The 12,194-nt window shown below is 40.0% G+C and overlaps 1 protein-coding gene across 1 annotated transcript in view; it reads left to right on the top strand.

Moving 5' to 3' along the window:
- PPARG (peroxisome proliferator activated receptor gamma) overlaps positions 1-12,194 on the top strand; it is a 57,838-nt gene that overhangs the window by 30,854 nt on the left and 14,790 nt on the right. Inside the window, exons 2-4 of the mRNA XM_030458331.1 lie at positions 2,303-2,530; positions 4,176-4,345; positions 6,037-6,175. Coding sequence (XP_030314191.1) covers positions 2,311-2,530; positions 4,176-4,345; positions 6,037-6,175 — 529 coding nt within the window. The 5' untranslated portion in view covers positions 2,303-2,310. The remainder of the gene's footprint in view (positions 1-2,302; positions 2,531-4,175; positions 4,346-6,036; positions 6,176-12,194) is intronic.

Genomic DNA, 12,194 nt, shown 5'->3' with positions numbered 1-12,194 from the left:
TTCACACACACAAAAAAACATTCAGTAAGGAATAAACAGCATGCAGGAAACAGACCTGCATTTTAATTGGACATTAAAATAGCAGATTATTTATTTTTCTTTGGCTTCTTCTTCATAAAAAAATCTAAAATCTCCCAGCTCTAGGCTGGAAGTGCTTTTACTTTGGAAAGGCTCTGGTGCTGCTGGTGAGCTTTGCTGAAACAAATCATCTGTGCTGTGAAAACAGAAAATTCCTGCTTAGGATTTAATGTTCCCTCTTAGCTTTTGGAGCCTGTGCCTAGCAAGTCAGACCTCTGGACAAACAGGCTCACCTGCCACTTTCTGTGCTGTAGTGTATCTGTACCTGTGAATTTAATGCTCATTCTGTGTTAGAATTACTCAGGAGTTTCATACAATGCATAACCAAATGCTTCAAAACATCACAGCCATTCAGCATTAGAAAGTGAAAACCGGACTAACTTTAACTTGCTGCTTAGTTTGCAGTCAGTGTTTTCTGAGATGAAGTCTTTTAAACTGAAAATAAAAAGTGATAACACCCGAAGATGGTGAGAATATTTTAATATTTATATTTCTAGAGATGTCACAGGAGAGCTGTTTGGTTTAACATCTGCTTTGTGTGTAATACAAAAATTGAGGTCAGTGGCAAGTGACTCAGTCTCTCTCTTAAGAAGGAGCCTGTTCTATTTTACTGCTTTATCTGGAAATCTGGTTGAGGAAGAGTTCCCAGTGCTGATGGCCAGGGATCTGCACCTCATGCTTACAGACAAATTGACTATTTGGACTGACAACCCGTGCTGTACTTTCACCAGGTAATTTTCACCTGTGCCAGTCAGAAACCCTCTTGCTTCTTCCTATGCAGACCTCCCTTCCATGCAGGACACCATGAGCCTGTCCATGCCATGCAAAGGCTGGCAGAGCAGTTCTGATCCAATGGAGATCGAATCAAAGTCCTTGTTATCTGGAGGTCAAAGGCTACTTGCTTGATTCGGTCTAAAGTCCAAATTAAGCAGCCAAAGCTACCAAGTTATTTTGGCTCCATAACATCTCTTCTATTTTTAGGTTAGAATGTTCTTTTTATAAATCATGGAAAATTAAAGACAGACCCTGGTTAAAAACCAGTAAGTGCTTTTACACTTGCTGCTCCTTACAAACTTTTTCATTGTTCAAGTATGTCTAAATCAAGGATTTTGAGTCAGCTGCCAGCAGGGACTCAGAAAAACATTTCATCTCTCAGTCTAAATTCATACAATTTACTGAAGGTTTTTTGCAGATTGATTACTACTTTCAAGTTCTGCATAAATACATTTTTTTGAATTTGGAAAGTCATAAATGAAATTTCCTTGGGCCTTGGGTTTCAGACTCCTGGATAAAAATGTTTTGCATACTTGAATAACTAAAGTTTTCAGGTATTTCTGGATATTTGGAGGAAAACCACTATTATTTAGTACCAGCTGCTTTTTATTTTTTTAACATGTATATATCATTAGGAAGAATGATGATTAGAATTTAAAAAAACAAAAAATCAATTGTGGAAAACTTTTAGTTCTAGTCACATGCATGCTATTGAGTGATACACTTAAAGTCAGGGTTAGCTGCTAAAAAGGAAAAGGAAAAGCCTTTCCAGTGGTGCTGCTTTACTTTTGCACCAGTGGGGGTTTTGTTGTTTGTTGGGTTGGTTTTTTTAACAACTTGCATCCTTCCTAAAGCACATAAAAGTTCTATAAGTACACTATTAAAATGCTATTGCTCCCATGCAACTTTCACTGAGTGACCCAGCTCAGACAGAGGGGTTGAGCTCAAAGATCTTTTGAGGTCCCTTCCAACCATCAACACTCTGTGATTCTGGGATCTGGGCATTCCCAGTTATCCACATGGTTATTTTTCCTAGATGGTTATTTTTCCCATTTATATTTTTGTCATTCCTCCTTGTCCAAGCCCCCTCCTTGTCCCTGTTGCCTTTTGAGGCACCATCCTAGCAGCACACTGGTGACAGGGATGCTGTTTGAAGGTCACCCTGAGCCCAGGATGCCAGGAATTTTTTGCTTTTAGGATGTGGGACATCTGAGCCTTCCTAAGAAGAGCCTCAGAGGTGGCTGAGCTTGGCCATGCAGCACAGGATATGGTGACAAACTCCAGGCAGATGATAGATGGGGCCTAAACACTCCCCTAAAAACCTGACTGTGAGTTTGCATCTCAGCCCTGTGGACAGGAGACAACTGGACCTCAGCTTGGGCTGGAACTGGTTACAGAGCCAACCACCTTCTTTTGAAATGTCTGTGTCTGTCTGTCTGTTTGTTTTCAGGGATTACAATGGTTGACACAGAAATGCCGTTTTGGCCCCTCAATTTTGGAATCAGTCCAGTGGACCTGTCTGCCATGGAGGATCACACACATTCCTTTGACATCAAGCCATTCACCACTGTTGATTTTTCCAGCATTTCTTCACCACACTATGAGGATATTCCTCTTGCCAGGACTGATCAGACAAGCATCGATTACAAATACGATCTCAAGCTCCAGGACTGCCAAAGTATGATTTTAATTCTTGTGGTATTCCTTTTGTGTTCACATTGCCTTCATTCTCTCTACCAGCAAACAGACCGAGGTGTATTCAGCTGCCCAAAGAGATGTCATCAGAGATGTCCACAAGATATTCTTGCAGGGCAGGTAGAAAGGACAGAATTCATCTATCAGACCTTCACCCTTCCAGAGCAGCAGCTGGAGATGAGGCAGGAAGCCTCTAAACTGACACTGAACACTTTTCAACAGACACAGAAACCCCACCGTTTCTTTCTGAAACCTCCAGTCTCCTACTCAGGCACCTTGTGTGTAAATTGTCCTTTGAAGCTCTATGCAGAATAAATATCCTGGAGGTTCAAAAATGGCACAGCATACACAGCAGATGAATTATTAGTGTGTGGAGCTTCTAAATTCCAAATGATCTGAGTAACTGCTGGAGTGGAAATATTCCCAGATCTGAGTCACAACATTGATACGAATTTCACCAGAGTTCCAAGCTCAGGCCTTGGAGCTTGATGGGCTATTATTTATATATTGTGAAAGATGCTTGTCCTTCACCAGTTACAGTGGAAAAAAAAAATACACAGAACTCCTTTTAGGAAAGGAAGTTACCTATTCTTAAATCAGATGCTACTCCATTCCTGCTTAAAGTAGGAATGGGAGGTTGCTGTGCCTGGAATTTCTTTAAAGACCTGCTTAGCTTACCTACAGCTGACATCAGGTTTGTTTTAGTAACTGGTACAGGAATTCTCTTGAGGAACTTAGGGAAAATATGGTATTTAATTTTGGTGTTACAGCTAAGCAGGTACCGTGTACCTCTGGAGTACTTAGGAAATTAATTAAAGGACAATTTTCCAGCTAATAATTTATTTTTCTTTTGTTTAAGTAGAAACTGTCACTAACACTTTCATAACAAGCTAGAGAGTACAGTAGAGAACAGGTGGGATAAATCTTCTTTGCTTACATGAATTTCCACTTTTCTTTTATCTTACTAGTTTATCCAGGAAAGAAAACTTTCTACTTTGTTTTTATCTTTGTATCTTGTTTTTTACAGGTTTAAAGATACTATATTAGGTTGTTAAAGCTTGTTCAATAGTACAAATTGATCTCTTCATTAGAAACTTGAAAATGCATCTCTGAGCCCCATCCCAAACTGAACAGTGTTCCCCAGGAGATAAGTCTATCTAAATATCCAGTAGCTTATTATCAAATATATATATATATTATCCAATAATATATTATTCAATGTATAGGTCTATTAGATTTTTTTCACACTGGATCAGAAAGTGCAGCCCATCTCTCTGCAGTAGTTCTGAACATCTCAGAGTCCCAAAGCCCAAGTGGATACTCAGTAAGGCCTTTCAAGTACCCTGTCTCCACATGTAAATTTTTAATATCCCTCTCTTCAAATCATTCCACACTACAGAGCTGAAAACTGCATCTGTGATACCCTTCCCACATCAGAACCTGCCCCTTCAAGGTTTTCCAGAGAGGGAAATCACTGCCTGTAGCTTTCATCCCTTTACACCTTTGTTTACTACCAGTAGTATGAGGCAGACCTGAGCACCTGGCTATTTGCTGTGATATTCCTTGTGTCTCATTCCATACATTTAATCATACTTTGTCTTTACCATTTAAATCTCCTCTGTACACAGGTGCAATCAAAATGGAGCCTCCTTCCCCACCCTATTTTTCAGAAAAAGTTCAGTTGTACAACAAACCTCATGAGGAGTCTTCCAACTCCCTCATGGCCATCGAGTGCCGCGTCTGTGGGGACAAAGCCTCCGGGTTTCACTACGGGGTGCACGCGTGTGAGGGCTGCAAGGTAGGCTTGGCACAAATGTGTTTGCTCTGGAGGAAGATTTGATGCTAATTGCACCTCAATAATCACCTGGTAAAACAGGGATCTCTCCAAAGGAATTTTTTTTTAGGACTTTAAGTAAACCGCTCTACTGCGGCCACTTTATGACTGAGTAAATGGGAGGGTGTTAAAATATAATTTGCCCTTTTTATTATGTTACCCATGGGCTGTGGGGTTTTGTGCATTTCTTCTGTTTTCATCAGTTTTGCAAGTGTATTTCATTCCTGCTGTCTTGGAGGTCACTTGTAGAATCTGAATCCCTACAAGGCAGCAAAAGCAGGGACATGCCCAGCTCCAGAGCCAACTCTGACCAGTTTAAAATTCAGACTCTGTTCTGCTGATTGATTAGAGTTTCTTTACCCAGTTGGCACATTACTAGGTGATTAAAGTGCAATGGGATTAAAAAATGTGGCTTTCTGCTTTAAAACTCAACCAGCTTTCTTTTTAAAGTCAATTATGTTCAGTGTTATGACACAGAAAGTACAAATGAGTGGTATAAAAATTTACCATCCTCAAGAATCAGACAAGAAAGGCCAGAGAAAGAAACTGATAATAATTCACTGAGGTCAAAGAAAAATATTACAGAGGTTAACATGGAATTCCCTTCTGCTCTGTGTTCAGTATCTTGAGAATAACAAAAGAGCCAGTGCAGAGCTTAAATGAAATTCATAGCAGAGAATTAGGAACACACACAAAGCCAAAAGCATACTGCTGACAACTGAAATTACAGTGAATTATATAGATAAGACTTGGCACTGTGCTTTTATTGTTGGTATTTGCTGTCAGGGAAAATTCATTGTGACAAAGAACGAATGATGATAAATTTGGATAAACTTTATTAATTTCTGGTGTGTGATCAGAGAAACCATCTTTAAACAACAAAAGACAGAAATTCCATAATTCTTTCTTTCTTTGTAAGACTTCTGTGCAATAATTTCCATGAGTCTGGCACCAAGTTTTTGGACTTCTAATGTGCCCATGTGCTTTTCAAACATATGATAAACAAACAAGGGGGATAAATGACAAAAAACAACCTAGAAAATAGGGACAGCAAATAAATATTGCAACATTAGTTCAGCACTGTGCAAAACTGAAGAAATAGAAGAGGTGAAAGGATATAAATTCTCTTTAAGCACTCGGGCTCAAAAAGGAAAATAAATATTTGAAATGGAGTTTAAAAAATACTTAGTTGGGAAAGAAAATTTAAACAAACAGATAACCCATAACCTTTTTTATTTACTTGAGATCAAGCTGCTGCTGGCAGAGTTTTTGGCTTGTTGTGATTCATAACAAACTTTCTACACTGGTAGTGAGCTTTAAATCTTGCAGATTCCATGTTCACTTTATAACAAATCATCCAACCAGCAGTGGAACAAAGGGATCCTCACTTCCTTTGGCAGTGAGCATGTCCCTGGAGATCCCAATGTAGTTCCAAAAGCTTCCCCAGCTATTTGGGATTTTTACCCCTCTATCAAACCCAGTTGAAATCAGGTGAGAGGATGAGCAGGTGATAGGATTGCAGGGGCCTGAATTCCCCTGGAAATCTGGCTAAAGCCAAGGTGGGTTCTGTGGGTACAGAGAAAGGAGAAGAGCACAGTGCAGTTTCTTGCATCCTTCTGCATGTTTACTCCAGGATTTTTTTTTCCTTAATCCAGGGCTTTTTTCGGAGAACCATCAGATTAAAGCTGATTTATGACAGGTGTGACCTCAACTGCCGCATCCACAAGAAGAGCAGAAATAAATGTCAGTACTGCAGGTTCCAGAAGTGCCTGGCTGTTGGAATGTCCCACAATGGTAAGTGTGCATCCCATGGTTTCAATCAGGAACCTTTCCTCTGCAAGAGAACACAAAGCATTCCTCTGATTACTGAATGGGCTGCTTTAACATCTAGAGGCTTCTGGTGCTTTCATAGGATCACAGAATAATTTGGGTTGGAAGGGACCTTAAAGCTCATCCATCCCTAACCCCCTGCATGGTCAGGGACCCCTCCCACAGCCCAGGGTGCTCCAAGCCCCATCCAACCTGGGCTGAGACACTGCCAGGGATGGGGCAGCCACAGCTTCCCTGGGAAACCTGGGACAGGGGCTCAGCACCCTCAAATTAAAGAATTTCTTCCTCATGTCCAGCCTACTCTGGGCAGTTTAGAAACACCCATCAGAGAGACTAAGAGATTACCTGTCTGTTTTTTATATTGCAAGTAGAGATCTGCACTTATTCAATACTTAATACAATTTAACATAATGTTACAGGAATTTGGTTTATTCTCCATCATTCTTGCTCATTGCACTGTTGGTTGTTCTTCCTGGACACATTCCTGCTGTAACTGTTACTCTTTGGTTCGTTGTTTTATTTTCTGGCAAGGCTCTTTTCCATCCTATAGCTCAATATCCCTTTCCTGTCATTGGAAAACTTAATTATGAAAAATGGACCAGAGGATTTATGGAAAGTTTGTGACTAACAACCTGAATTTGGTGCACAGAACACTTGCCAAGGGCTGTAAGCATCCCTGAGTTAGCACTCCTACTAGACCACAACATCCCCTAAACAAATGGGCCAGTTTTAAAATCCGTCTCCTGCTCCTCCTTCCTAGGACACCCACACCTGGGCAGAGGCTCCAGGGTGGTGAGGGGTTCCTGAGATATCACAAGGCTGCTCCCTTGCAGAGAATTTAGACAGAAGTCCCCTCAAACTTTATAATTAACTTATCAGATCATGTGGAAATATGAATATTTGGACAGAAGGCCATAATGAAGATTCTTTGCTGCCTTACTTTGGCAAAGTTGAGGAAAAACAGGAATTAAATGTCATAACATAGAGACTTATGTAATTCTAAGGGTAAAGAATTGCAAACATGACTGGGAAAATAATTTCTCTGTGGTTTTTTTAGAACTTTCATTATTTTCAATATAAAAAAAAATGAGCCTACTGTCCCCAAGAGGAAAGCTCAACTGTGGTTTGCAAAGTTAATACATGCAGTGAATGTAAATTGGTATGGGAAATGTTTTGCTAATAGAAAATATGGTTTTCAAGTTCCTGGGATGCAACAGTAACACTTAAAAATAAATCTAATTTTGAAATGCTACTGTGGGTATTTTTATAGTAATTCAGGAGGTTTTTATTATGATTTTTTTCAAGGTGCATGCCAAATTCTCTTAAAACCTAGCAACACCGCTTCCAATTATGTCAATGGGAACCATGTGCAGTTCCATCAAGAAGAGGAAGGCCAGGACCATCATCTCTGCCTTAGTGACATAAAGGGCCCAAGAAATATTCTTAAAATCAACATTTCACCTGCCACTTTTTTTCCTGTTCAGCCTCTGCCAAGGCAGAAGCTGGGGCCATGGCTGTGGGAGTCAAGGGGGAGGCAGAGAGAGGAGGGGGAAAGGGCAAAGCCATTTGTCCCAGGGCCTGAAGGGACCCTTCCATTTGCTCCCTCCATGAGGCAGGAGAGGGAGGTGGGAATGTGCACATCCAAGCATTTGGCTTTTTCACCCACATTTTCCTTTTTCACCCCCTCTGGTTCCATTGCATTGCATGAAAGCAGCACCCTGATTCCTCCATCATCTATAAACAAATGAATTTATGAAAAAAAGGACTGAGTTTTGCCCTTGGAAGACACAGACTTATGTAAAAAAGCATGCAGAAAAGCAACACTGGGTGTTGTCAGAGCCACTGAGGGACATTTTTATGGCACATTTACAATTAAAGTTCACCCACTCGAAATTATGTGGATTTAAAATCCCTGGAATCCGAATGTGGATGATTTGTGCCTGAGGGTTCCAAGCTCTGTGTCTTTGTAGAGATAGATTATTACAAAATTAATAGGGCCCTTACAGAAACGGGGACTGCAAGGAGTCACTCAGCAGCTATGGCCACATTTTTTCACGTACAAATGCTGCATACCACTTGGCTGAAGGTTAAAAAAGACAGTAGTGTTCTCATGCTTTGAATATTGTTTTCCTTTCCTTCTCTAGCCACAGTGCTGCTCTGTCCTTAACCCTTGCTTGCTCATATTGAACTCTGAGGTACAGCTAACTAGAAGCTTGCTTCTTTCCTTTTAAAATATCAGTGATTTTTTTTAGTTTTCCTCTTCTACTAAAAGCACTTATTTCTATAAAAGCAACTACGGCAATGGGGAAAAGAGCAGGCACTGCAATGTGTCTGTGTCCTCAGTTCTGGGAGCAGTGAGTTGCTCAGTCTGGGCATGTGCCCCCAGTAAACTCCAGCAGGCATCTGCCCAGGCTTTGTCTTGTGTTTCCTGGTGTGAGAAACTGGGTTTGGAGTCTGTCTGGGGGCACCTTTATGCTTGAAAATAGCCAGGGAAGAGTGGTGTGCTGCACAGAATAGTCTGAAAGCAATTGCAGTGCCTTCTCCAAGCCATAGACCTTGGCATAAGGATAAATATCCTGATTTTTCCAAGGCAAAGGATGTAAGGTGTCATGAGGTGTCTTGCTATGTCCACTCTTGGTTTGGTATCACTGAGATTTGGAGAATAGTGTTAAATGCAAAGTGAAAGGAATAACTGCCAAAGGAAAGAGAGAGAATCCTAAGTTCCAGCTTCAGACATGTGCCCAAGGTTGCTCTCATCTTTCACTGGGGAAGAAGTTGCCCCCTGAGCCCCTTCCCCTTCCAGCAAGCTGCATTTCCAGCTCTCTGGCATGGCCCTTCCCACCCTGCAGGAGATGAGGAAGCTGGAGCTGCTGAGAGGGTAAATGGAGGAGAGCAAAGTTAGAGCAGCAAGGAGGAGAAGTGGTCATGAGAAAAGAGATGAGGTCAGGGGCAGAGGAGGGAGGTAGAGAAAGCAGCAGAGAAAGGGAGATCATGCCAGCCATCCCTGACATCTTCATCAGCCTCCAGAAATATGAACTCTTACCCACCCTCAGCACTCTCCTGTTTCCACCCTACTTCTGTAAGCATCATCAGTCCCTCCTTACCTCTCCTCTCACTCAAAATCCCACTTTCCAAATTCCTGCTGTAACCCTCCTGGTGCCTGACATCTCCCTGACTTGTTTTTCAGTGCTCTGAAAATGACAATGACTTTTTGAAAAGGAAACTACTGGGCTAGGACCACAAAACTGAATTTTGCCCCGAATTTTGCTTGCAGTGCTAATCAACATTGACTAGAATCTGCTGCCAGTAATATCATCTTTATAGAATTTATTTTAAATGTTAAAAAAAAAGTAATACTATCCCTTTGCTCATCAAATTATAGGATATAGGATCAAAGATAGGAACGTCTGATTCAAAGCTCTCTATGTAGTTCCTGAACTATTATATTTGTATTGTTATATATGTTATATATTATGCCATATATATTACATTATATATGGTTTTACATTATATATATATATATTCTATTTTAAATAGACTTTTGGGTCCTGATCACCTCTTGTTAAGAAAGCTTTGTTCTCATAATCCATGAATTACATCCAACCCCTTTCAAGACACATGTCCATGAGATAGGGATGGTGCTTAAAAGGGGATCATGGAAGATCCACTGCTATTAATTCATCCTTAAAACACCCATTTAGGAAGAAGCAAGCACCCATGGGAATGCTGGCTTGCTAATAAACACATCATCCATACAAAAACAGAGACCTTGCCCCAAGCATAGTTTGCACACATTAAGCACAAGGAATGTGATGGGATTCCTGAGGGGTTTCCCTACTGCTGAGCTATGTGAAACTCTGATGTGATGGTGGCAGGATACATATTCCCCTAAGGATTTCTGGAGTGCAGGAAAGAGTAAGAAAGAGTAAATTTCTGTTCTTGGTGAAGAACACAACCCACGTGTTGTGGGTAACCCTGGAACAACTTACCCACTGATTGGCTTCCCAAGTCACCTCCTTGCTGTTGGAACAGATCTGCAATATAATTCAGTGTTACCTCTGTCAGGAGCGCTTATTTCTTTTGTTGTTTATAGGTTGGTTTGGTTTCGGTTTTATTCTCTCCCTTTTCATTTACACAGAGGGAATTTTAAATACTCTTTTTTTAAAAAAAAAAAAAAAAAAAGACACCAGGAATCTGGTCTTCCTAGAAAAATGAGCATCCTGAGGCCCCATGCCAAATGTTCCTTCAAAATATATCTATCCTGTTCCTATGTATCATGTATCATTTGATACAGTCTCCTTCCAGGCATTTGGGCTTTAACTTCAAAATAGATTACAGACAAGGGTAGTGGCAGTCATAAAATTTAGCACAGTGAAGACCATGCTCTGATTTAACATTAATGTTCACTGGGAGTTCTGACTGGATATATACAAAATTTATGCTAATTCTCAAACATAAGGAAACAAAAAATTAGATATGATCCCAACAAGGAAAAGTGCTGAAACAAATAGCAATGTAATATAAAATATTGGGGATTTATTGCACTTTTCATGCAGACACCTCAGAAGAAATTTTCAGGAAAATAGGTGTCACCATCATAAGCAAAATAAAAATGAAATTAGGCGAAAGCAAGCAAAGAACTAATAGCAGTAAATGAAATAGTTACAGTATGGTGAACTATATTCTGTAAATTAATGGGAGCAATTTTCTTATTAGGGTTTACTGCACATGCCTACTTTGTACAGGTAATTTGGAATCCTTTTGGGATATAAGCACACCAGGACCATAATTCAGGAACATTCTCTAGTCAGTCTTATTCCCCATCTAAAAAATAGACACAATGTAAAAGTAGTCATTTATTCTATATAATTCAATAGTCATTTATTCTATATAATAACAGCATATAATAATCTATATAATAATTCTATAGCAGTGCTATTGTAAACTTTTACCAGAGAACTCCACAGAGTATGTTGTTTAGCAATACCAAATTGCTACCACAAATACTTCATTTATTTTCCAAGAGACTCTGAAGAGGATATAAGAGTGCAGAGGAGCCAGGGCACAGTAGAAGGGGCACACTTAGAAATCATAGCATACATTCTAGGCTGTCTTTTGATCCTCAAAATTAAAATATGGCTGTTTGACACTGGCAGGATCAGCGCAACAGTAAATGGACACAGCTATGTTGGAAAACTGCCACAGGTTTTAAAAAAATGATATATCCCCCTCAGTTGTGTCAAACTTTCTTGAAAAAAACAGGGACCAGTCCAGTCACCCACATGTGAGTTTCTAGGAAGATGTTTGTTCCCAGTCTGGCTTCTGTTCTTTAAAACAAAACAGTTCCACAGCTTAGTCACTCAGTCTCTTGTGATAGAACAACCTCTGTTTCAAAAACCCCTGATCTTTGCAATCAAACCTCTCTGCATTAAACAATTCTGTTTCAGTAATCTGAGCCATAGGTGGTATATACACTGTGATATATCATCAAGGATTGGAAGACAGAAGGGCTGGGGGAAGAAGGAAAAAAAAAAGTGGAAAAAAAAAGAAAATAAATCACTTTTAATGCCTTGAGGAAGTGTACAAACTATTTTAGACCTATAAAAATATAGGAAGGGGAAGCAATATAGAAACCTGTTGGGGTTCTTTATCCCTTGTTTGTAAAAATAACGTTGATGAAAGAGTTTTGTGGCACAGAGAATCCAGAGCATAACCTTGCTTCTGCAAACCCAGCTCTAGAGAACAGGCTGAAAAAACCTCAGCTCTCACACTGGTGTTCAGTCAAGCTTCAGTTCCACTGCACTCAGAGTTTGTACTCAGAATGAGCTTATAGAATCCACACCAGGCTGTTAGGGATGCCTCATTTGTTGTAAATATATTTTAAAGATATTGTATATACTGCTACAAATGTATTTTATAAATTATATTAAAAAAATTTACAATAGGATTAGAATAATGAACCATTAATCTGTCCCAAAACACC

Source organism: Calypte anna, chromosome 12 (genome assembly GCF_003957555.1).
Source record: "Calypte anna isolate BGI_N300 chromosome 12, bCalAnn1_v1.p, whole genome shotgun sequence".
In the NCBI taxonomy this organism is placed as follows: domain Eukaryota; kingdom Metazoa; phylum Chordata; class Aves; order Apodiformes; family Trochilidae; genus Calypte; species Calypte anna.
The sequence above is the reverse complement of the archived record's forward strand: the minus strand, read 5'-3'. Positions and strand labels throughout refer to the sequence as shown.